The sequence below is a fragment of the Anabrus simplex genome, chromosome 1 (assembly GCF_040414725.1).
Source record: "Anabrus simplex isolate iqAnaSimp1 chromosome 1, ASM4041472v1, whole genome shotgun sequence".
Classification (NCBI taxonomy): Eukaryota; Metazoa; Arthropoda; class Insecta; order Orthoptera; family Tettigoniidae; genus Anabrus; species Anabrus simplex.
In genome coordinates, this window is record NC_090265.1 from 719,585,111 (window position 1) to 719,608,128 (window position 23,018).

A 23,018-nucleotide genomic window follows, 5' to 3' on the forward strand; every position below is an offset into this window, starting at 1 on the left:
ATAAGGGTCTAACATCCTGGAAAAAAAAAAATTAAAGCTTGTCAATGTAAATCAATATTAAGGCTTGGTTTCAATATCTCTGCTAAGACTTCAAATGAAATTAAATACTCCTCTTCATAAATATCACTGCCCACCTTTCTGTTAAGGGGCTGTATACACAAGAAAAATTCTAAATTTGTGTTTTCTTCCTAAGTACCTATTTTCATGCAAAACAATCCAGTAGGTTTAATAAAAATGTATAATTGCATTTTAGTGAATAGATGTGTACTTCAGTCAGGACAGTGGTCCCGGTGTCCAACACAACATCGCTCTACTCCTCACATGACATTTGTTGTTTAAGTACCATGGTTTACTCTCTTGGTCTAAGAATAAACAAAGAATCAAGCTATTCCAACATATTTATTAACTTAATTGGATGATACACTTTAAAAAATTTCAAATTCTATAGGTGTAGTTATTCTTGAGGATGAACCAAAATGATCGTGTTTAATTAAAAACTGAAGAGGTTACAGGTAAAAAATAAAAAACTTTTTTTTCAAGAGGCTTTACGTCGCACCGACAGATAGGCCTTATGGTGACGATAAAAAAATAAAACAAAAATTCTCTTCAACTTCTTAGTGTTTTGGCCACAGACTGCTTATTGCTGCACGTAACATGCCCATACCAACACAGAAGCCCATGTATCCTGCTTTGACGGGTGCCACTCCCATGACTCCTTGCATGTCACTGTTTTAAACATGGTCTATGTGCGTTAAAGGGTAAGTGGGTGTACAACATTCTTGTATATCTTGGCTTTCAGGTGAAGAGGCACTGGCGACCACACAAGACTGCAGTGACTTCCCTCTATTTCAGCCAGGTTGCATTGTCACATGCATGGATGTCAGGTACTCCGGTTTCTTAACGTTTAATCTGAGTCCATTTTCAACCAACTTGGATGGGTGAAGGATTGGAAAGGTAGTAGCCGTGGACTTAATTAAGGCACAAGGTGTGAAAATGGAGAACCACAGAAAACCATCTTCAGGCCTATCGACAGTGGGATTCAAACCCACCATCTCCCGAACCTTAACCGCATGGCTAACTTGTTTGTAACTTTTGTGCTAATTGTCTCAAGTTGAGAAGCTGGTAAGACTGCCTTTCAAATGACATGCAAAATAATCATAATTGCAAAATTTTAGTTTTTGATGTTCCGTTTTTACTATAGGTCTACTAGGTGGCACAGTAAACCGGATCTCTCTTGTACGTCTATGGCTGAGTTTTAATGAATTTGGTCTGATAAAAATAAAATGCATCACCAGAAATCTTACAACATCCTACAATATGGAGTGTTGCATTGACTTTCTTCCTCCCTTTAAAAAACCGAATACCTCTGCCAGGTTTGAACCCGTCATCTCAGGATCCGATGTAATTGACCGAGTTACACCAATAAATATCTTCAGTTCTTTAAATTCTTATGTTAATTAAAGTATTATATTTAAGATCTGTAATTTGGTGTGAATGAATGCTTTCTTCCATAAAATCTATGGGTGCTATTCATAAACATTCACTCGTCCTGCTATAATCCTGACTAACTACGTACCAAGAATACGTTATTCATAGACCTGCATTATGCGCGTACTAAGTTAGTCTGGAGATCATCCTCGCACACTGCTGCTAAGCATTGCAAATTACTTGCGAGCATGTGCATAACTCCAAAACGGAGCATGGCTGACTTGATTTATCGCTCTAGCTAGCGCAATGGAGTTCTTGTTGACCACGGTCTGAGACGTCAGTAACAACTGAGTAACAACTTACGTTTGTTTCATATTCATATGTGCAGGCCTGAATGATAATAGAGGTCGAAAAGATGATTTGAGGAAAAATTATTCCTCTTTTTATGTGTGGAGAAGAGATTACCAGTGGGGGAACATAAAATCTACTTCCATAAATTCGAATATAAAGAAGATATATTCATTTTCTTCAATTTCTTGTAAACATAATTACACAAACATTATCTTCCTAGTTACTGATGATTTTACATTTCATTACCAAGTTCAATAGCATTGAATAATACCATGAGCCGGCCCCGCGGTGTAGGGGTAGCATGTCCGTCTCTTACCAAGAGGCCCCGGGTTCAATTCCCGGTCAGGTCAGGGATTTTTATCTGGATCTGAGAGCCGGTTTGTGGTCCACTCAGCCTACATGATTATAATTGAGGAGCTATCTGACGGCGAGGTGGCAGCCCCGGTCTAGAAAGCCAAGAATAACGGCCGAGAGGATTCGTCGTGCTGGCCACACAACACCTCGTAATCTGCAGACCTCCAGGCTGAGCAGCGGTCGCTTGGTAGGCCATGGCCATTCGGACTGTTGTGCCATGGGCCTTGGTTTGGTTTATTCATTTCGTTACCCGTACATTTAAAGAAAACCATCCTTTTCTGTTAATATAAATTTGTGCGTCTTCCCCTCCAGGATTTTTAATCCGAATATGTGTTCCATCAATGGTCTCAATGACCTAGAATGAATTTTTAATGATGATTACCACTGATGGGGTGAAACCCTGTGCCGGCACATAGCCTACTCTTGTTGAATAGCACGAAGGGTTTTGCTGAAGCCTTTACATCCCCATCTGATGGACGAATCACCATCAACAGCATCATTTGCTCTCACTCCATATGAACAATGCGGAGAGGTGTGCAATTTAATCAAGACTTTTTTTTTGCTAGGTGCTTTACGTTGCACCGACACAGATAGGTCTTATGGCGACGGTGGGATAGGAAAGGCCTATGAGGAGTTGGAAGGAAGCGACCGTGGCCTTAATTAAGGTACAGCCCCAGCATTTGCCTGGTGTGAAAATGAGAAACCACGGAAAACCATCTTCAGGGCTGCCGATAGTGGGACTCGAACCTACTATCTCCCGGATGCAAGCTCACAGCCGCGCGCCTCTACGCGCACGGCCAACTCGCCCGATCAAGACTTTTGACACGCCATCTGGTCATTAGAAATAGTATACCACCACCTCCCCTATCCTGCCGGCCAACATTCTGACAGTAAAAATATTTTCGACCAATGGGACTCGAACCAGCTAACCACAGTGTCAGACCATAATACACTCAATGCCTTAACGATCATGCTAGCTGACTTGCACACATTATATTACTGCAGTTAATAGATTAATACAATTAAATAACACTGACCTGTGAATTCAAACTTTCCGATCATTGCATAAAGTTTACATAGTGATCTTTTATATTTCGGGCATGCTGATTTCAGAACTGAAGTCAGTTTCCCCTATCACATCAGGTTTTTGTGCAAATTCAAAACAAAAATTTGATAAATATGCAGCACGCGTACATGCAAGATTACTATTATCACATGTAAAGAACGCTTCTTTCTTATTATTTTCACCCATCTGAACATTCCTATCTCACAGTGGTATACTTATGAACATAATATAAAGATATGTAGTGTATTGTGTTAACAGATCTGTAGAAAAACAGCCAAATGGACCAAAATTTACCACGCATTAAGCCTCATAACGTACTGAGAACTATACGTCTCTATGGTTTCAATTTTATAATGTCCTACCTTAGTATAAGAAACGTCTTCGCCTTGCTTTTCGTGTATGAGGAATAGTTGGACCTTCTATCTTTAGTAACCAGAATGTTTTTGTTCCATTTCCTGTAGATTCTGATGGTATCTTTCTCCTTGCTCTTCACTCAGCATTCCCAGGTTCTCAGGGAAATAGTCCAGATGTGAATGTAACATGTGCACTTTCAAGCTCATTTTGCAGCCTAAATTTTGGAAAAAAAAATCTATCCAGCAATTGTTTGTAGTCTGAATCCTTTGTGTTTCCAAGAAAGTTTCTGACCACATTCTGGAATGCTGTCCATGCTGATTGCTCTGCAGCGCACATAACGTCTTCATAATTAGTATCAGAAAGAAGTTTTCTGATATTTGGACCTGTGAAAATAGCCTCCTTGATTTTGAAATTACTCATGCCTGGGAACTGATAACTCAGGTACTGAAAGCATTCACCTTCATTGTTTAGGGCCTTAACAAACTGCTCCATAAGCTCTTGATATGAAGCGGAGGTAACAGTATCTTGCTCTTGTGTGAACAAGAGTTTCTTGTTTTATGTTTTTCGACCCTACAATCCATTGTCTACGTTGCCATTCTTTTTGAGTCCAGTGATGTAACCTTGCTGTGTTCCACTCACACAGAAAGCAGGGGTGCTTTGTGTAACCTCCTTGTAAACCTAACAGAATACCTATCACTTTGATATCACCACACACTTGCCACTTGTGTTCCTGGTACTTCAGTTTACACAGCAGCATTTTGAGATTTCCATATGTTTCTCGCATAATAACTGAATGAGCAATGGGAATGGATGCAAGTTTGTTTTCATTGTGAAGAAGGACGCACTTCAAACTCCGCTTGGAGGCGTTGATGAAAAGTCTCCAATAGGGTCATACTGTGGTGCTCCTAGTTTTAAGATAACCTCCGGAATGTTGTTGCAATAAACCACGGCTCCTTCTTCAGAAAAGAAGGATGTAAATTCTTGTTCGCGATGTCTGTACCAATAGTACATCGTCCCTGGTGCCAACATGTTCCTTTTACGAAGTCTAGACCTGAGTAACTCGGCAGATACCTTTGTAAGGCCAAGATCTCAAATGAAGTAATTTAATGCACTTTGCTTGAACAGTTTACACCATTGGAATACTGAATGGCAACACAGTTCGCTTACCGTTCACCCATTGCTGTGACTGCTCTATACAGGTTCTACAAGCCTTACGTGGTCTTCCACTTCACTCAATACATCCATCATGCTGTCAGAGCACTCATCATCACTAGCGTTATATTCACTCTCATCAACACTTACATCTTTCTCTCCATCAGAATCCATAAGAAATTTACAAATATCCAATTCACTAATTCTCCTCTTGGTAAGTCACTTACCATTTCTACCAAGAATATTACCACTATCTTCCATTTCTTTATATTTTTGCACAACTATACAAACCAAATGATAATTCGCACGTAAACGAGGAAAAAAACAATGCCTGGGGCGCTTTCACTTGTGAGAATGATCACTGGCCAGTCAGTGATTTTGGAAGAATACTGTGGTGCCATATGTTGGCACATGGTAACAATACATAACTGGAATAGACCCTGTAGTTCGCATTTCACGTAGTACCAATTGCATAGATGTCACAGCTGATTTTCTACAGTGCATCGCTCGAAACTCTGCTGTGCCGCCATATGGCATCACACCAACTCTGATTTCAAGACCCGTGTGTCGCCATATGGCATCACGCCATCTCAAATTTGAAGACCAGTGTGACACCATATGGCGTCACGTGGCACCCAACGTGTTAAACTACCTCTAGACCAGGACTAAAGCCGGATCATGCTCAGACTAATGGGATAAGCTGTCTATGAATAAGAAAAATGGTTGTCTGCTCTTAGTCTGGACTAAACATGACTATGAATAGCACCCTACAAATCTACCAAATTTCATCAAGATCCGAGTATGTAAGGATGGACTGAGTGATTTGGCATGGAATGATTCTGAAAGAGGGGAGAGTCCAGCAGAACATCATGCCACACTACAGGAATTGTGGTAAAGGAACTGTGTCCAATCAAAATTTGTATACTTCAGACACAGCATGAGACCAGAGTGCATCCAAAATGAATTATGAGGAACCTAGTCAAATATCTTATCTAGGTCTAAGAAGACATTATGAACTTGCTTGTTCTTCCCTCTGTGAACAATCCACTGCCACATTCCTCTACAAAAACATTTTTTTTTTCAAAAACGTTGCTTTACATCTTATCATGATGATGGAATAGGAAAGGGCAGGAGTGGGGAGTAAGCGGTCGAGGCCTTTAATTATGTACAGCCCCAGTATTTGCCTGGTATGAAAATGGGAAACCACAGAAAACTACCTTCAGGGCTGCTGGCAGCGGGGTTTGAACCCCACTATCTCCCGAATGCAAGCTCACAGCTGAGCATCCTTATCCGCAGAGCCAACTCACTCAGTCAAAAAAAAACAAAAAACAAAAAAAAAAAAAACACCACTTTGATTACGAGTTATATTGAGGATGCTGTAGAGGTGGCTATTAGGAACCCACCCAAAAATCTTCATGGTGAGCCACAGCAGACGAACACTGTGGTAAGTCATTCACTGACAGCATCTCCTTTACCCTTCCAGATGGGAACCTGTTATGCTGGAAGACCAGCCTTCCTCCACAATTCAACTGACAAAGATTGCCAAGAGTTCGGCACTGCACTGACCAAGCATCCTTCAGATTTCAGGTGGAATATTGTCTGGGTTGGTTGCCTTCCCATTCTTCACCCTGATCACTGCTGGAAAAAAAAAAAGATTTTTTCTAAAATGTATATAAATGTACCAATTATTCTCATGGTGGTTCATCCTCTGGAAGAAAACCCTGCTATCAACAGGTGGAAAACAACTCTGTCTTTTGGTTTTACTTTCGGATATACTGTGTTTTTGAAAAATATGGGAACAAAATTTAAGCCTTAGTAATCGATAGCATCATACCAAATAAATTTTTCTACAAACGGAGACGACTTTGCTATACGAAACAATTAATAATTTACATTCACGAAAATCTGTCAAACAGTCGCAAGTCCTCCACTCTATTTTGTGGCTGTTACATTAGGCCTAACGGATGTCTCCAAGAACAGGATACTGACTATATTGATATTTTATCATTTCCGAGTGTCATGACTGCTATGGTCTGTTCTTTACTTGTCACATCTTCGCTGTGGCGCTACAATCCCAGACAATCCTCGATTTTCTGCGTGGCATATTTGAAAGATAAACCAGTGATAGTCTTCACTTGTCCCATCCATCTGATTGCAGCCCTTCCCCTGGGTCTCCTTCTATGATCAATTTCTCTATATTTCCTCCAGTTCAACTCCAAAGAACTGAAATATTCTTGCATTGATTCAAGAAGAAAAGTGTTTTACAATCTTCAGCTCCTGAAGTATGGACCCATTGCTTTTTCTTGCAGTCCAAGGCACACACAACATGCTATGCCAGCACCACATTTCAAAGGTATCGATGCATTTTCTGTCTGAAGCCTTTACAGTCCAGGCCTTGCAGCCATATGAGAAAACAGAGAATATGTTTCAACAGGACGCATCTTTGTATTATTAGCAATTCCACCGTTCTTCCAGATGTTAGTTAATTTCATCATAGTGACTCTTCCTAACAAAATCCTTCTTGGAACTTCCCATATCACAGATTGTTGACCCGAGGTATATGAATTCATGCACTATCTCCAGCTCTTTCAAATGGCATGTGCTGCTCAATCAATCATCAATAGTTTGGACTGAGGTTGAACTCCAGTCCATACTCCCGACTCTCATTCTTCACTCTTGTTAGTATTTCTATAAGCTATTCCTCACTAGCTGTCATCAGCAAACTGTAAGTTAATTTTTGTCCCACCAACTGAGATGCCATCAACTCATTGATGTTGTAAAGTTGAGGGGACATGACGCAGCCTTGTCTGACGCCATGGGACACACAGAAGTATTCTATTATTAACTCTCTTGGTGCCAGGCGGTAGTGCGAGCATCCGGCCTTTAAATTGCCAGAGCCGATCTGGTCGGCCTTTAAGAATCCAGTCGGAGGTTGCCAGAGCCGATTACATCGGCCGGCTTAAAATTCTGTGGTATATGTACTTTTGAGGCAACCTATAGTGACGTGCATACTTTTGTTACAACCTGTAGTAAAGGGGCTACACTTTATTGTGTGCCTGGCCTTGCTTTGGCAGTTCTAAGAGGGTGTTATACCTTTCACAGGAGTCGTTTCCTGTGTTTACAAATACCGCTAACCGGTCAGTAAGAGATTGCTCCTTGCAGTGAGGGGATTTGTGACAGGAAAATGGCATGTCGTTCACGTGATATTTTTTCAGCAGGTATTGATGACAATAAATTAATGCAGTATTTGGAACAGTGCGAAGTTAACGCGGATGATTTATCGGATAGCGATAGGGAATTTAGTTCAGAGAGTAGCGATGAAATTACACCGCACACGTCCGCGGAATCACCGCAGCTAAAGAAGAGACGTTTAATTGTGTCTAACAGCATTAAAGCTACTCTGAATATGGTGGGAGATGAAACTAGTGATAACGAAAATGATGATGATGATGTCTCTGGAGAATATTTTGTGGAAATTTGTCCCAATGAACCCGACAACATTCCTCAACCTCCTGTCTCCTTCAAGGAAGTTCTTGGACCTAAACATGCACTACCGTCTGATTCTCCGCCCATATCATACTTCAATTTATTTTTCACTTACTCTATGCTAAACCTTATAGTCACATATAGTCCTCTAACATTACCTAAATGTCGGTCTCCGCGGTCCAAGTGTAGCGTGCTTGCCTCTCACCCGGAGGTCATGTGTTCGATTCCCGCCCAGGCGAAGAATTTTCGCCTGGTCCTGAGGGTTGGTTCGAGGTACACTCAATCTAAGTGACACTAAGTGATTGCAATCGAGGATATATCTGAGGGTGAGAGGGCGATCCCGGTCTGGAAAACCAAGAAATATTGCTGAGAGGATCCGTCTCACTGACCATGATTCACCTCGTAAACTGCAGGTACCGAACTGAGCAGCGGTGGCTTAGTAGGTGAAAGCAAATCACGGCTTTAGTGCCATACATTTCTTAATTTCGTAAATTCTGTTGTATTGTAAAATTACTTTTCTAATATATACTGCAACAGAAAAAACGAGAAACTATTTTATCTGAAAACAAAAAACTATAATATCAACTACTATTTTTTACTTATTTAATATTTCAGAATTATTTTAATACTGTGTTGTCCGCACGTAGAAAATTTGTTGTCAGTATTTGTCAAACATCGATACACGTACGCAAATTTTATCGGTGAGTAAAATTGTCTTTTTTTTACTAGTGACATATGTTTGAATTTTTATTTTTTACGTTTTTATTTTTCTCGTTCAAATTAGTTATTTTATAGAATTGTATTTAGAAATACATTATACATAATTACGTATATTCTTTTGTATCGTAAATTATTTTTTCAAAGTAGATATTGAGAGAGAAAGTGCGAAAATATTTTTCTCTTCCTAAAAATAAACGTTTTCGACAACTATAAATCAACAATAAAACGTCTTTGACTCTTTATATCACTCCAAACCAGTTTCTTATTCTACGTAGTCGATATGTAGAAAATTTCATGCCGGTATTTGCTATACAGCGGTAGATATACGCGAATTTTAAAATACATGTATTTCCACTGAAAACGGCCTGGCACTTTACAGTAGTAGAGTGGAGGCGGAGCTCTGGCCTCTTCCAGCTGATGGGGAGCGGCCGACCAGATCGGCTCTTGGCTCCAAGAGGGTTAAATGAAAAGCGCACAATGTGCAAAAACAGTTTTTGTACAGATGGTCAACTATGCTAATGCCATTCTTATTATTGAGGTTGTCCTCATTTTGCAGTTTTGTGCATGGTATTTTTCACAACGATCGTTGCACAGGTTACATATACAGTCTTCGATCGGCTGGTGGAAGTTTTTGGTTTGGCAGAATCTGTGGTGAAATCCATGAGTGGCGTAACGTGTAATTACGTGCCGTAGCTCATAATTTGCTTGCTTCCACTCTTCCATCATTATGGCGTCCGTGGAATAGAAGTCGGACCAAATAGCATTTTGTTTCTCGTTTAAAGTTTGGCATGCATTCTCGTAGGGCTTGGTGTTTGGTAGACAAAACTGTGTTTTGATATCGTCAATGAAGTAGACTTCTTTGGTTAGAACATATGTTAACCTTGAAGGGGCTGACTTCCCAATGCCTAGAATTCTCTTGAGAAATCGGGCCTCGACTTTTTCTATTGTCATCAGATCGCCGATTGTGAGATTTTCCCAGGTGATGCTAATCCCATAGGTTGCTATTGGTGATATGGCTGTCCTGAACAGTAACATTGCTTTACCCAATGATATTTGTTGAGGTTGCTGAATGTTGTAGATGGCTTTTATTGCTGCGGCTGCTCTTTCTTTGACGTGGATATTGTAGGATGTTAGAGTAGTTTGGAGGGTGACTCCAAGGTACTTGAATTTCGGCACTACGTCTAGAGGTTTGTTGTGCATGGTTATTGTATTTTTAGGTGCATGTTTTCCTCCTTTCCTAAAGGTCATTTGTTTAGTTTTCTTGTGGTTTATTTGCAAACCGTTTCTTTCTGCCCATGATGTGAGCCTATTAAGGACATCTTGGAGCTCTTCTATGTTTTCTGAGCCTATTGCCATATCATCTGCATAAAGTATAAGCAATGCTGAGGTATCTGTGATGTCTGCTGTCATGATGTTGAATAAAATTGGGCTGATTGGGTCACCTTGTAAGACTCCGTTTGTTTGGGTTATGTTTTTGGATAGGGTTATGTTGTCTGATATTTGGACATAGTTATATTTGAGGATATTCAAGATTATGATTGCTATCGGATGTGTAACCCTTATTAGGTAATTGAGTTTCCGGACGAGTGTTGCTCTATCAACAAGGTCAAAAGCCTTACATCTTGGAGCTCTTCTATGTTTTCTGAGCCTATTGCCATATCATCTGCGTAAAGTATAAGCAATGCTGAGGTATCTGTGATTATTTCTGTGTAGTCTACGAAGACTACAAAATATTTCTTTCCTGGATGCTTCAATGTATCTTGGACTTGTTCTATTAGGTATTTTATGGCATGTAGTGTGCTCCTTCCCTTTCGGAAGCCGAATTGATTTTCTGGTATCAGGGAGTCTATTTCTTCTGCAAGCCTGATTGTTAAGATTTTCATGAAGATTTTGAATGATGTATTTTCGAGGGCTATACCTCGATATGAATCAGGATTGTCAGTTTCTCCTTTCTTAAACATCATTTTGATTGTTGACAATCTCCATTGCTCTGGAATTTCCCCAGTGCGCATGCATGTGTTGAATAGTTCTACCCAGTAGTCTAGCATGACAGGTAGAGATTCTTTCAGGTGTTTCGTGTAGATGCTGTCTGGGCCGGGGGCCTTACCATTTTTTGCTGCTGTTATTGTATTATATATTTCCTGTCTCGTTATGAGGATGTGATTTTCCGTCATTGTTACGGGAGTTAATTCAAAAGCTGTTGATCGGTGTTGGAGGTTGAGAATGCTTTTGAAATGGTTTTCCCATGACTCCATTGAGATATTATTTGTTACTGAAGTTTTTGGTTTCCTAAGCACTAGGAATGGGTCATTTTGGGCGTTTCCAGCACGTCTCCTAGCGTCTTCCTCAATGTACTCCGTTCTTGTTTTCTTGATTAGTGATTTATATTTCCTTCTTTGTTCGGCTTATTGGGCCAGGTGACTCGGGTTCGATGTGTTCTTCGCTCGATGTAGTGCCAGGGGGGTCTTTTTCTGTTCATTGTAACAGTCTTTATTGAACCATGGTTGCGATGTCCTTACTTTCGTGTGAGTTTGGCATGATTGAAGGGTTCTTGTACACATTTCCACTGGCTCAGTTAGTTCATGTCTTTGAACTAATAGCCTTGCTTTATCTATTTCATCACCGATATGTCTTAGTTTCTCTGGATCTAATTTCCTGGATATTTTCTTCCTTGGTTGTATTGGCAATTGATCTTTACGAGTGATTTCAAAGACTGTTGAGATTGGTATACGTTTCCTAATCGGGGCTATGGCTGAAGTCCATAACGCTGTTTGACTAAATTTTTTAATGTCTGTACCTCTGTAAAAGACTAAATCTATGGCGCTGGTTCCATTCGAGGCTATGTACGTTTTCATGTAGGGACTATTAACAAGGACATAGCCGGCTTCTTCCAGAGCCTCTTTAATCAATTCTGTTCTGATGGTTGGTTTGTCTATTCTTGCATTTAGGTCGCCTGCGAAGATTACTCTATCATCTGTTTGTGTTTGTGACAAGGCCTCTGTTATTCTTTCGATTGTGTCCTCTGTTGACATATGTGGTTGAACATACATGCCAATGATTGATAGTAGGTTGGTCTTTACGGTAATTGTGTTTCCTTCTTTTATTATTTGTTTTATTTTCCCTAAGTTCGGTTTCAGAAAGATGGAGACCCCTCCTGATGGTCTTCCTGTGGTCTGACGGGCGAATGAATGAATTCCGTAATATCCTTGAATGTTGAAATCCTGTGTTAAGAATGTTTCTGTCAGTATAATGGCGCTGTAGTTGCTTAATGCCCCTATTAGAAAGAGAGGCAGAGCGTTTTTTATGCCTTCAATGTTCCATAGGAGCATACGTGTATATTTATTGTAGTTCTCCTCCTTCAGCATGGTTTGCTCTCCGAAAACGAAACCTTCTTACGATTGTTCTATTTGGCCAGAATTCCGGTCGTACAGCATCTTCAAGGAATTTGAAAGGGAAACCTATTTTGAAGGCCTTGTTTTCACTTCGTGTGTGAAGTTCTTCGCAATGGATGTTATCTTTAATTCCATTTTTCTCTAGGTACTTCTTAACTTTCTCTTCTGTTGCGTTTCCTTTCAGATTGCCTAGGTAAAGCCATGCCATTTTGTCAGCAGCTTGTAGATCATCTTCTTGAACCCTTGTCCCTCTGATGGTATGTGTGTTTCTTTTATTTATTACAGTTGTCCATTCTGTTTCTCCTCACACAGAAGTATTCTGAGATCTCACAATCCACCTTTAATTTTTAGCTGCAGTGTTGCAGTCCTATAAACCTTTCATTAGTGATATAAGACGAGGTGACGCACCAAATTCATATACCACATCTTTTCCCATGCAATGCAGTCGAAGGCCTTTCTTTGTAGCCAAGGAAGCAGATGAAGACAGGGACAAAAAACTTTTAACATTCTTCTATTATTTAACTCAGCTTGAGAATCTGCTGACGTGTTCCTTTACCCACAACAAAGCAGGCTGTTCCTTGAATATCTGAGGCTGTATGCAAGGTTTCAGGTGCTGATTTACGATGCGCTACCTAAAGTTTTTGGACACCTTTGTATGTATACTGATAGGTTATGACAGAATAACATATCGTCCCGACAATGGCAAACTAGCGAAACTGACAAACTAGGGAAAGTGTAGTTGTGAAGTTTTGGTCTAGATTTTATTATTTATATAATGTCTAACCCTCTAAAAATGTATCACATTTGCAGCTCGTTCTGTATGTCTAACATATGAAACCAATCATTAAATATCAAAATTGATTTGACATGAGTAATCACAACTTCTTTCAACTCTGCTAATGTTTTGCCAATTTGCAGATTCGTTAGTTTGCCAGAGCAGGGACGATATATGAAGATATTTAGGCCCAAGGAAATATTGTAATTTTGCTCATTCCTTTCTTGCTGATCTTACTAACATAATATTACAGCGTCTGTACATTCGTTTTTTTTTTGTCATAATTTTGAGAGAATATAGTATATATGATGTGAAAACTATATCCATCATTTTTCAAAGTTGTGTGTCTGTTGATCAGTTTGGATTGAATACATACAAACTACATAGCCCCTGTGGCTCAAGAGGCAGCTTCTCACCGCTGGTTTGTGGTTCAAATCCCGATCACTCCATGTGAGATTTGTGCTGGAAAAAGCTGAGGCAGGACAGGTTTTTCTCTGGTATTCCATGTAATTTTTCATTCCAGCAACACACTCCAATATCATTTCATTCCGTCTGACAGTCATTAATCATTGCCCCAGAGGAGTGTGACAGGCTTCGGGAACTGGCACAATTCCCATCCTCGCCACTATATGAGGGATTCATTCCATTCCTGACCTGATTGAATGACTGAAAACAGGATGTGGGGGGGGGGGGGAATATAACTACTACCCCATTTTTCATGGAACTTGCTGATACTAAGAGACAACCAAGAACTTCCCTACACTTGGTTTTACCTCAATCCGTTCAGTAGAAACTGAGAAACAACATTATTAACCTCAAGAATATAGCCTTCTAAGAGAGAAGTGACCTTTGCTCTCTTACCACTGATACCACAACTAAGTCCATTGTTTGGTTTGTTGCTAAAAATAGTGGTACTTTCTTGCTTTCTGCATGGAATTCAAAACCATCTGAAGTACTTTATTCTAACACCACACGTTTTTAAGACCTTAGTTTCAGTGGTGTGCCACTTGGGGCCGCATCATACCCATGCATCTACTGGTTTCCTCTACACTCCTTCAGTCCTCTTTATACAAATATTCAACTTCCATAAGTAAAGTAACAAAAACCAACATATACCAACAATACTAAAAAGATCCTGAACATATTTTGTCTACTGCAAGGATGTCGAGAGGAGCGAGGTAAAATCGCACGCTGCTTCTTAACATCATCTCATCTGATGATGATGCTTGTTGTTTAAAGGGGCCTAACATCTAGGTCATTGGCCCTTAATAGTACGAAATGAGATGAAATGGTGTATGGCTTTTAGTGCCGGGAGTGTCCGAGGACAAGTTTGGCTCGCTAGATGCAGGTCTTTTGATTTGACACCCGTAGGCGACTGCGCGTCACGATGAGGATGAAATGATGATGAAGACGATGATGAAGAGATGAAATGTAATGACAAATTAAAAGTCCAAAATTCTCCACAGACCAGAATTCAAAACGTGAGGACGAAGAATGAATGAATGGATATGAATTTAAAACAATCAGTGGATCCGACCTGCAGTGCACCACATTCACAGAAACTGGCTTAAAAACAAGAGCATAACTGACCAAGGGACTGCTTCTAAAGCATAATACTGAATCGATGATGCTTGCAGTCGAAAGGGGTCCAACATCCAAGTCATCGGCCCCTCATAATGGTACTTATCGCTAGGAAAGTAGAACCATGGTATTTGTCATGATGCGGTACTGATCAAAAGTAGCAGTGACTCGCGGTATTCCACACATTATGATACTAATCACAGGTAATGAAATTTGCACATGTAATACAGACCTATGGTGTTCATCACATAAGTGTAAGAATCACAGGGACACGTACTATCCCGTGGTGTTCCTCATATAGTAGGTACTAATCATAGGCAAGCCAGAACCATGGTGTCATTCATATAATGGTACTAATCACAGGTACTGTAAAAGCCAATAGTGCACTCTAAGTGGGGGGCCAACCGCACGGTGTTGCTGCGTGCTGCTAATCATAATCATCCCTTCGTTGCCCCTTTTAGTCGCCTGTTACGACAGGAAGGGGATACCGAGGGTGTATTCTTCGTCTGCATCCCCCACACACAGGTGGTATCATCTCATCTAGACAATCTGGGACTGAAAAGTAGAGTTGTGAGACTGTAATTGTACAAAATTTCAAACCCACGTCAAGTCAGTTTTGTATTTGTCAATATTAACAGCAAGTTACAGGTTAGGTATTCATTTTGTATTGTCTGAATCACGTATTACATTGTAGGAATACTGTGTGTATTTGTTGATGTATGGGAGTCATTGTTTGGACGTTGTAAGAACTCTGTATTAAACAGGTGGAATTCTGTATGATAATGACACGTGTATCTCGACAGTTTCAAGGTGTCAGTGCACCAAAGTTTAGTGTCACAATTTCAAACGGCATGCAACATGTGATAGATTTGGAAGATTGGGATTAGCTAGTACAGTGAAACCTCGGAATGCGAGTAACTTGGTCTACGAGTGTTTTGCAAGACGAGCAAACATTTTAAATAAATTGTAACTTGAAAAGCGAGTGAGGTTCCGCAATACGAGCGGCACGTGTGCCTAAGTCCCCCCCCCCCGTCTCTCCCTTTCCTGGGCAAGTGTGTTATTAATCTCAATTGGTGTGCCTCGTCTCGCTGCTCGCTCGCATAGTCAACACCGTACAAGTGTACATGTTTTGTTTCTTTCATTAGTGTTATAAATGTTCTGCAACAATGGGCCCAGCGAACGAAAAGAAGTCTAAAAAGGAATTTGATCAGGAGATGATTACGATGGAAGTTAAGAAGGAAATGATCAAAAAGCACAAACGAGGTATGCGAGTGGCTGATATCGCAAGATTTTAAAACAAGTCTACGGCAACAATTTGCACTATATTAAAAAAGAAATGAAAGGGGAAGATGCAGCAAAAGAAGTCACAAGAATATCAAAGCAACAGCCATGTGTTCTGGAAGATGTAGAAAAGTAGCTTCTCGTTTGGATAAATGATAAGATAAGCAAGTAACAGGTGAAACTGTGACTGAGAATTTAATCTGCGAGAAGGCAAAGACGTTGTATGCCGACCTCGTAAGTAAATTACCATGTAGTACGTCAGAAGTCGAAGAAAGCTTCAAGGCCAGGAGGGAATGGTTTGATAACTTTAAGAAGAGAAGTGCCATCCATAGTGTTGTGAGGCATGGGGAGGTTTCCGGTTCGAATGCTAAGGCATTCACTGATGAGTTCCAGCAGCTCATTGTTACCTAGTGTTACCTTCCACAGCAAGTTTTTAACAGCGATGAAACAGGACTTTTTTTGGAAAAAGATGCCGAAGGATCTACATTACAGCAGAAGAGAATTCAATGCCTGGTCACAAGTCCATGTGTGCTAATGCGAGCGGGGATTTAAAAGTAAAGCCCCTGCTTGTGTATCATTCCGAGAATCCACGAGCCTTCAAGAAATGCAAGGTACAGAGGAGCCAGTTAAATGTTATGTGGAGATCCAACACTAAGGGTTGGGTCACTCGTATTTCCTTCGTTGAATGGATGAACGAGGTCTTTGGTCCTGTAGTGAAGAAATACCATTCTGAAAATAATCTGCAGCTCAAAGTCTTGCTGGTTATGGACAATGCTGCTGCTCATCCTCCAGGCCTTGAGAACGACTTACTGGATGAATTCAAGTTCATTAAGGTTAAATTCCTTCCTCCCAACAATACTCCACTTCTCCAGCCAATGGATCAGCAAGTCATTTCGAACTTCAAGAAACCAAAGCAGTATTTTAGCGATGCTTCGGAGTGACCCTCCAAGAGTTTTGGAGAAATCATTTCCACATCGTGAACTGCCTGAAGATCATCGATGAAGCCTGGGATGGGGTCACCAACACAGTGACTGCAGAGTTTCTGGAAAAAATCTTAATATTGATCATTTACCGGGCAAGTTGGCTGTATGGTTAGGAGCGCGCGGGTGTGAGCTTGCATCCGGGAGATAGTGGGTTCGAATCCCACTGTCGGCAGCCCTGAAAATGATTTTCCGTTGTTTCCCATTTTCACAAGTTCTTCACTTTACAAGTTACAAATTTCATGTCTGGTCGGTATTGAAATGTACATCAGTTTAAAAAATATTACTAAAATTTTATTAGGATCAACCTATTCAATGCAATTGAGTTCCTAAAATTAGGATTTACATCTTATTATACTGCCCCATGTCGCATAGAATTTTTGTTGTCAAGTCCATATCAACGCCGAGACATGAGAAAATGGATCAACAGAATTTAATGAAAGTCGGTGTATAGAGTCGGGGAATAAGAATCTAAGTTATAAACAATTGTATTCGCCCTGTATGAAATTGTAGTTTAGGGGAAGGCACCTAAAATTTCATTTTTAAATACCTGTGTTATTGGTCCTGTCGAAAAGTACTACATAACAGAAGTTGTAGAGAATACAATTTCCGACCATTTATGTTTTATTCAGTTTTACCGTATCGACTATGATAAGTAGGGGCCTTATTTTTTGGTGAAATAAAACTGTTGATTTCGGTGTTAAACCTGACACTATTTTGGTAGGTATTTCGTGAAATAAATTGTTATACTGATCGATGTTTCCTGCAAAATCTTCCTTGTAGTAGCGTATGGGGCAAATGTAACATTGTGATAAGGAGTTTTAAAGTAAACTCTTGAAATGTATCATTGTTATTAAATCTTCGAAAAACCAAATATGCAAATTGTTATACAAATAAATATATAAATCACTGATACTTCGAAATGAAGTTAGGTGATCTGCCCTGTGATATACATTTATACACAGCCTACATTTTTATGTTTAATGACTTGTCTCCCAAGTACAAACTAAGCATGGTTTCAATATTATGAGAATGAAGAGTTGTGCGATAGTCAGAAAGTGTCTTTGTGTAAGCAGAGAAGCTCCTCTCGCTGACCACAGACGTAGGAAACCATAATGCTTGCGAACACTTGGATTCAAATTCACTGTGGTCTTTTATAAAACCTCCTAAAACTATGCTAACACTGTCTTCTTTCACTTCCTCAACCAGATGTGCTTTCACTGCATTTTTCAAAGTCATGTAGCTCTGGAAGATGTTCATGGATATGCTCTTTTTTCCCCGGTCGGGGATGAGTATCTCAGATGGTTAAAGCGCTGGCTTTCTGACCCCAATTTGGCAAGTTTGATCCTGACTCAGGCCAGTGGTAGTTGGAGGAGTTCAAATACATCAGCCTCATGTCACTAGTTTACTGGTACGTAAAAGAACTCCTGCGGGACAACATTCCCGTATCTCGGCTTCTCCGGAAAACGTAAAAGTGGTTAGTGGGACATAAAAACAATATCATTATTACTACTCAAACAGGCGATATATTTACAATAGGCCTACCAATACCGTCATATTTTACAGTAAAGACAGTATTATTTATCTTTCCTGTTATATTCATTCTCTTCCTCATGCCAGGATTATCCTATTTTTCTAGAGGAATGTTGGCTTTCATGAATGCTTTTCTTTTTGTGTATTACAAATTGCTCTCTATAATTTTTCAACACCTTTACGATCTGTAAAGTATCGCCGATTGTTATTTGGTGCTTAGAATTATGTTCATTTACTTCATTCTGATTCTCTGCAGTGTGTATCGCACGTTTCAACTTTGCGAATATTACCGGTACACTATCGATGCATTAGAATCTTTCTTGCAGCATCAAATACATAGAACCCCTCACACTGTTGTATTCCTCAGCCCTCGAAAAATACTCTTGCGACTTCAGTTTTCGGCATTTTTATACTAAAATGTTGGACTTTTGCCGATAAATGTTCGTAAGTTACGAACTTTCATTACGCACTGCTGTATCTATGACCGGTCTTGAACCTTGTTACGACCACAACGCTATTTGCTGTAATCGATAACAGATATCGATTTTTATCGACTGCCTTAGAGATCGCGGAACTGAATACACATACTTTCGATGCACACTGCGTACCGCTTTGTGTGCATTTGTGGAGAATATACAGCGCTATTAAGCAAATGAGAAGGAAACTACGATTGTAAAGTTCTCAGAAGCATTTAAACGTTTATTGGAGAGCTCTTCCGGTGCCATTTCGCATTTTTCGCACCAAGTGGTGTATATTTCGTGATTATTTGCGCAATTCGCGCAATAAATCAAATTTCGCGATATTTCGCAAGTTCATTTTGCTAAAATACGGTATTTTTAGTACCTGGTAAGTCATATATAGACAAGAAAGAAGATATTTAAAAAAACTTGTGCATATCGTTATTACCAAAAAATACGGCCCCTAATGATAAGAGTGGTATTTCAGAGTCAGACGAAAATTAAATGTGAAGGCCTACAATACTGAAAGCGCATAACACAGATCAACAATAACATTACATTGACCATTGTTTGTGGTAATGTTCTTTGTCTCTTATGATGCTGCTCAACTCCGATAGATGGGATTACTGCTGCGTACCGAGTATAACAGCCTGACTGAATATTGGTGGAAAATAGCTGGGGAGTTAGAAAACTTTCTTCTTTAGCATGTCATCCCTCTGGTTCATACCGTATTGCTGGTACGTAACTCACTGGTTCATCATAGTATTCCAGCTATTCAATCCCTTCTCTGACGCGGTGTTTTGAATTTGCAGTGTGTACTCTTAAGGCAGAGGCTCACTTAGTAGTAGTAGTAGTAGTAGTATTATGACGACCTGGTCTAGAATTACAACTTAGGCATATTCCAAATTATAGCACCACAATTCACTAAATAACTCAAAATTCAACCCCGAAGAGAGCCGTTTCTTAAAAAGAGCTTCTTCCTCTTCACTTTTATTAAATTCTACATTCCTTTTATTCAAAATTAGCAGTGAAGAGGGAGTTTCTCCTCTGGCTTGGAGGAAAAAATTGCCTCCAAGTCAGACAGATTATTCCGCCGCCAGTGTAGTGAATTGAGATTTTCCGACTCATCGGGTACTCCTAGGAAACAGATTAGTAAAAGGGCATAGTTTTTGCCCTGGGGTTCTCCGCTATTCGAAACCCCACCCTCATCGAAAAAAGACAAAGTGTTCACGGGTCATGGCTGTCTGTGGCCTGGTCATTCCAGCTCTGGAACTTTGGACTGTTAGATCGGCAGCATACTACTGTTCGTCAAGTGAGAAAATGTGTGATTTTACATCTGTTCAAGTATTTCATGTGAAATCATTGCTTTTACTCGTGCCATTCCTACTGATGACATTGTAAAGACCTATGTTCATTTCAGTTGGGAAAACCACTTAGACAGTCTTTCTGAGGTTCCTAACCTACAATTCTGTATACAATGTAGAATTCCGTTGTGAAGCACGGGTACACCAGCTAGTTGTGTAATAAAGCATCCAGATAACAGTAGGTCTGAATTATATAATAAGCGCATTTACAGTACTTCCTTTTCGCCTTGGTAGATAGCGATTACCGTCTTGTGTTCATAGATGTTGGAATCTATGGAAGAGTTTTTTTCTTTTTGCTATTTGCTTTACGTCGCACCGACACAGATAGGTCTTATGGCAACGATGGGATAGGAAAGGCCTAGGAACGGAAGTGACCGTGGCTTAATTAAGGTACAGCGCCAGCATTTGCCTAGTGTGAAAATGGGTGGGAAACCACAGAAAACCATCTTCAGGGCTGCCGACAGTGGGGTTCGAACCCACTATCTCCTGATTACTGGATACTGGTCGCACTTAAGTGACTGCAACTATAGAGTTCGGTATGAAGAGTTTAGGACAGAGTCGTGTTCAGAGATTTGGCTATGAAAAATCATTTACTTAACTGGCCTGACAATTTCATTCTAGTTGGTGATGATGCATTCCCCCTCTAGAAACAACCTACTAAAACCGTATAGCAGGCAAAATCTTTCCTTACAGCTATCGCTTGTCGAGAGGCAGGAGAATCACTTTGGGTATTCTGGCTTCATAATTTCGAGTTATCAACAGGCCAATTGAATTGAAGGCGAGTACTACTGATCTGGTGATAAAAGAGTGCCTGCTACTTGAACAAATGGCTTGGGACATTTGGTACCCGATATATTACAAAAGGATATGTTGATGTTGAAGATCCAGACACTAGAGAACAATGTCCAGGACATTGGCGATCGGAATTAAATTTGGGATTAGTTTCTGTACAAAATATTGCCTCTAATAGCTACACTTCATCTGCAGCACATACAAGAGAGCAGTATTCTGACGACTTCCAGGTGATATAGATGTTGATTCCCGTAGCGAATCTGAAATATTTGTCCCGAATGAGTAAATTTATAATACCAATATAGTTGGTCCGTTATTGGACTTTATAAATTTTCCAGCTAACTAATTCCTCGTTGCCAACGTTTCACCCCAATGTGCTAAGTTGGGCCATGCATCTTGGTAGGTGTGCTATTTACCAACTTAACATTCTGGGGTGAAACGCTGGCAAGCAGGAATGAGTTAGCTGGAAAATGTATAATGTCCGATAATGGAGCAACTATACTGGTATCACTTCTCCGGGGCTGGTTTGGTACCATGGCGTCTAAGAACGGTTGGGCTGATTAGATGGACGATCTCTTATACGAAAAGAAATGTATATTTCTTCATGTAGACCACGTTATAAGTGTGTTGGACTTTTCTTAGAAATATTTACGTATTCCACTAGTGAAAAGTGTAGAATGTATAAACATTAGTGAAATTATTATAAGGTACTTACCAGATTTGACGGGCTTTGTTGACAAGTTATTGCATTCCTGAGGAAACCATCTGCTCTCTCAAACCATATCAGTTTGGGATGATAAATATCATCCACACCAGCTCCACTTCTTTTAGACTTTACATTCTTGACTACTTTGATCTTTTTATGTAAGTTCTCTACTATAATCATAGCAGAATCCAGTTTATTTTTACTGCAATACTTAGAATGTAGTATGTTACAAAGGCACTCATATTGTTCATAATATCAAGCAATCTTACCATTTAATCACAATTACACTTCAATAATATCTTGGTTCTGTCTTCCCTAGCCGGAAACTTAGTAACTCTTGTGTTTGCATGTGGCAAGTATGTGCTGCAAGCTTGTCACATGATTGGTAAGTGAACTGTAACGTAGCCGCTTGCCTCTAGCCTGCTAATCTGGAATCTAATTAGCGGGTATAATTACCAGGGATAAGTTTACAAGCCGCTAAAACTTGCAGCTCCTAAACTAGCCCTGTGAAAATACCCCTTTAAGAGCCATCAATCCATGTGAATAACAAGCAATGGAATGTTTGATAAGATCGTGGGGCCAAGGAAGGAGCAAGAAAAACACACCTGTGAGCAACTAAAATTTTATTCTGAATATCTTACTGTACATATCATAGCTCTAAAAGACAAAATTATAGATGTTTTCTGGAAGAATGTAGCTGCTATATACAGCAGGCTCTGTCTCAACACTCAAAAGATTAGCGGTCCATTTGACTCCAAAGTACGTCCAGTACGTGGGCACCTCTGTATAAACACACGAGAACATTCAAAGATAAACTTAAAAAAAAGAAAAAAAAATCAAGTACGGCCATTAACACAGCACACTAAGGCGATCATACAAAGTCCAGTCGCTCGTTGGTACTAAATACCGATAAAGAAAAAATATGACACTTAGGAGATTCCTACCTTTACACCATCAAAGAATTAGTAAGAGTAAACACTTCATCTCTGCACTTTAAAAAAATGGATAAATACTTATAAAATACACTTAATACAAGCTTCAATTAAAAACTGTTGCTGTACGTAGTTTGTGCAGTTCTTCTGCAGAAAGTCCACGAGCCAAATCACTGATCTTCACAAGATTTGCATCCACCGTTTTCTTCGTTAGGTTATCTTATTTGCGCCGCTTCTTGCTTTTATCCTGAAATGAAGAGAAAATCAAACTGAGCAGGGTTGCAGCAGGACGCTCTAACTACTGAGGTTACAC

General features: G+C 39.9%; 1 protein-coding gene across 2 annotated transcripts in view; it reads right to left on the reverse strand.

The window, feature by feature from the left end:
* The window catches only part of LOC136857412 (chromobox protein homolog 5), a 133,759-nt gene that overhangs the window by 12,870 nt on the left and 97,871 nt on the right, over positions 1-23,018 (reverse strand). Inside the window, exon 4 of one of the 2 annotated variants that reach the window (XM_067136063.2) lies at positions 22,382-22,952. The exons of the other annotated variant lie outside the window; for it this stretch is intronic. Coding sequence (XP_066992164.2) covers positions 22,926-22,952 — 27 coding nt within the window. The 3' untranslated portion in view covers positions 22,382-22,925. Of the gene's footprint in view, positions 1-22,381; positions 22,953-23,018 lie in introns of those variants that run through there. 2 annotated transcript variants of the gene reach the window in all.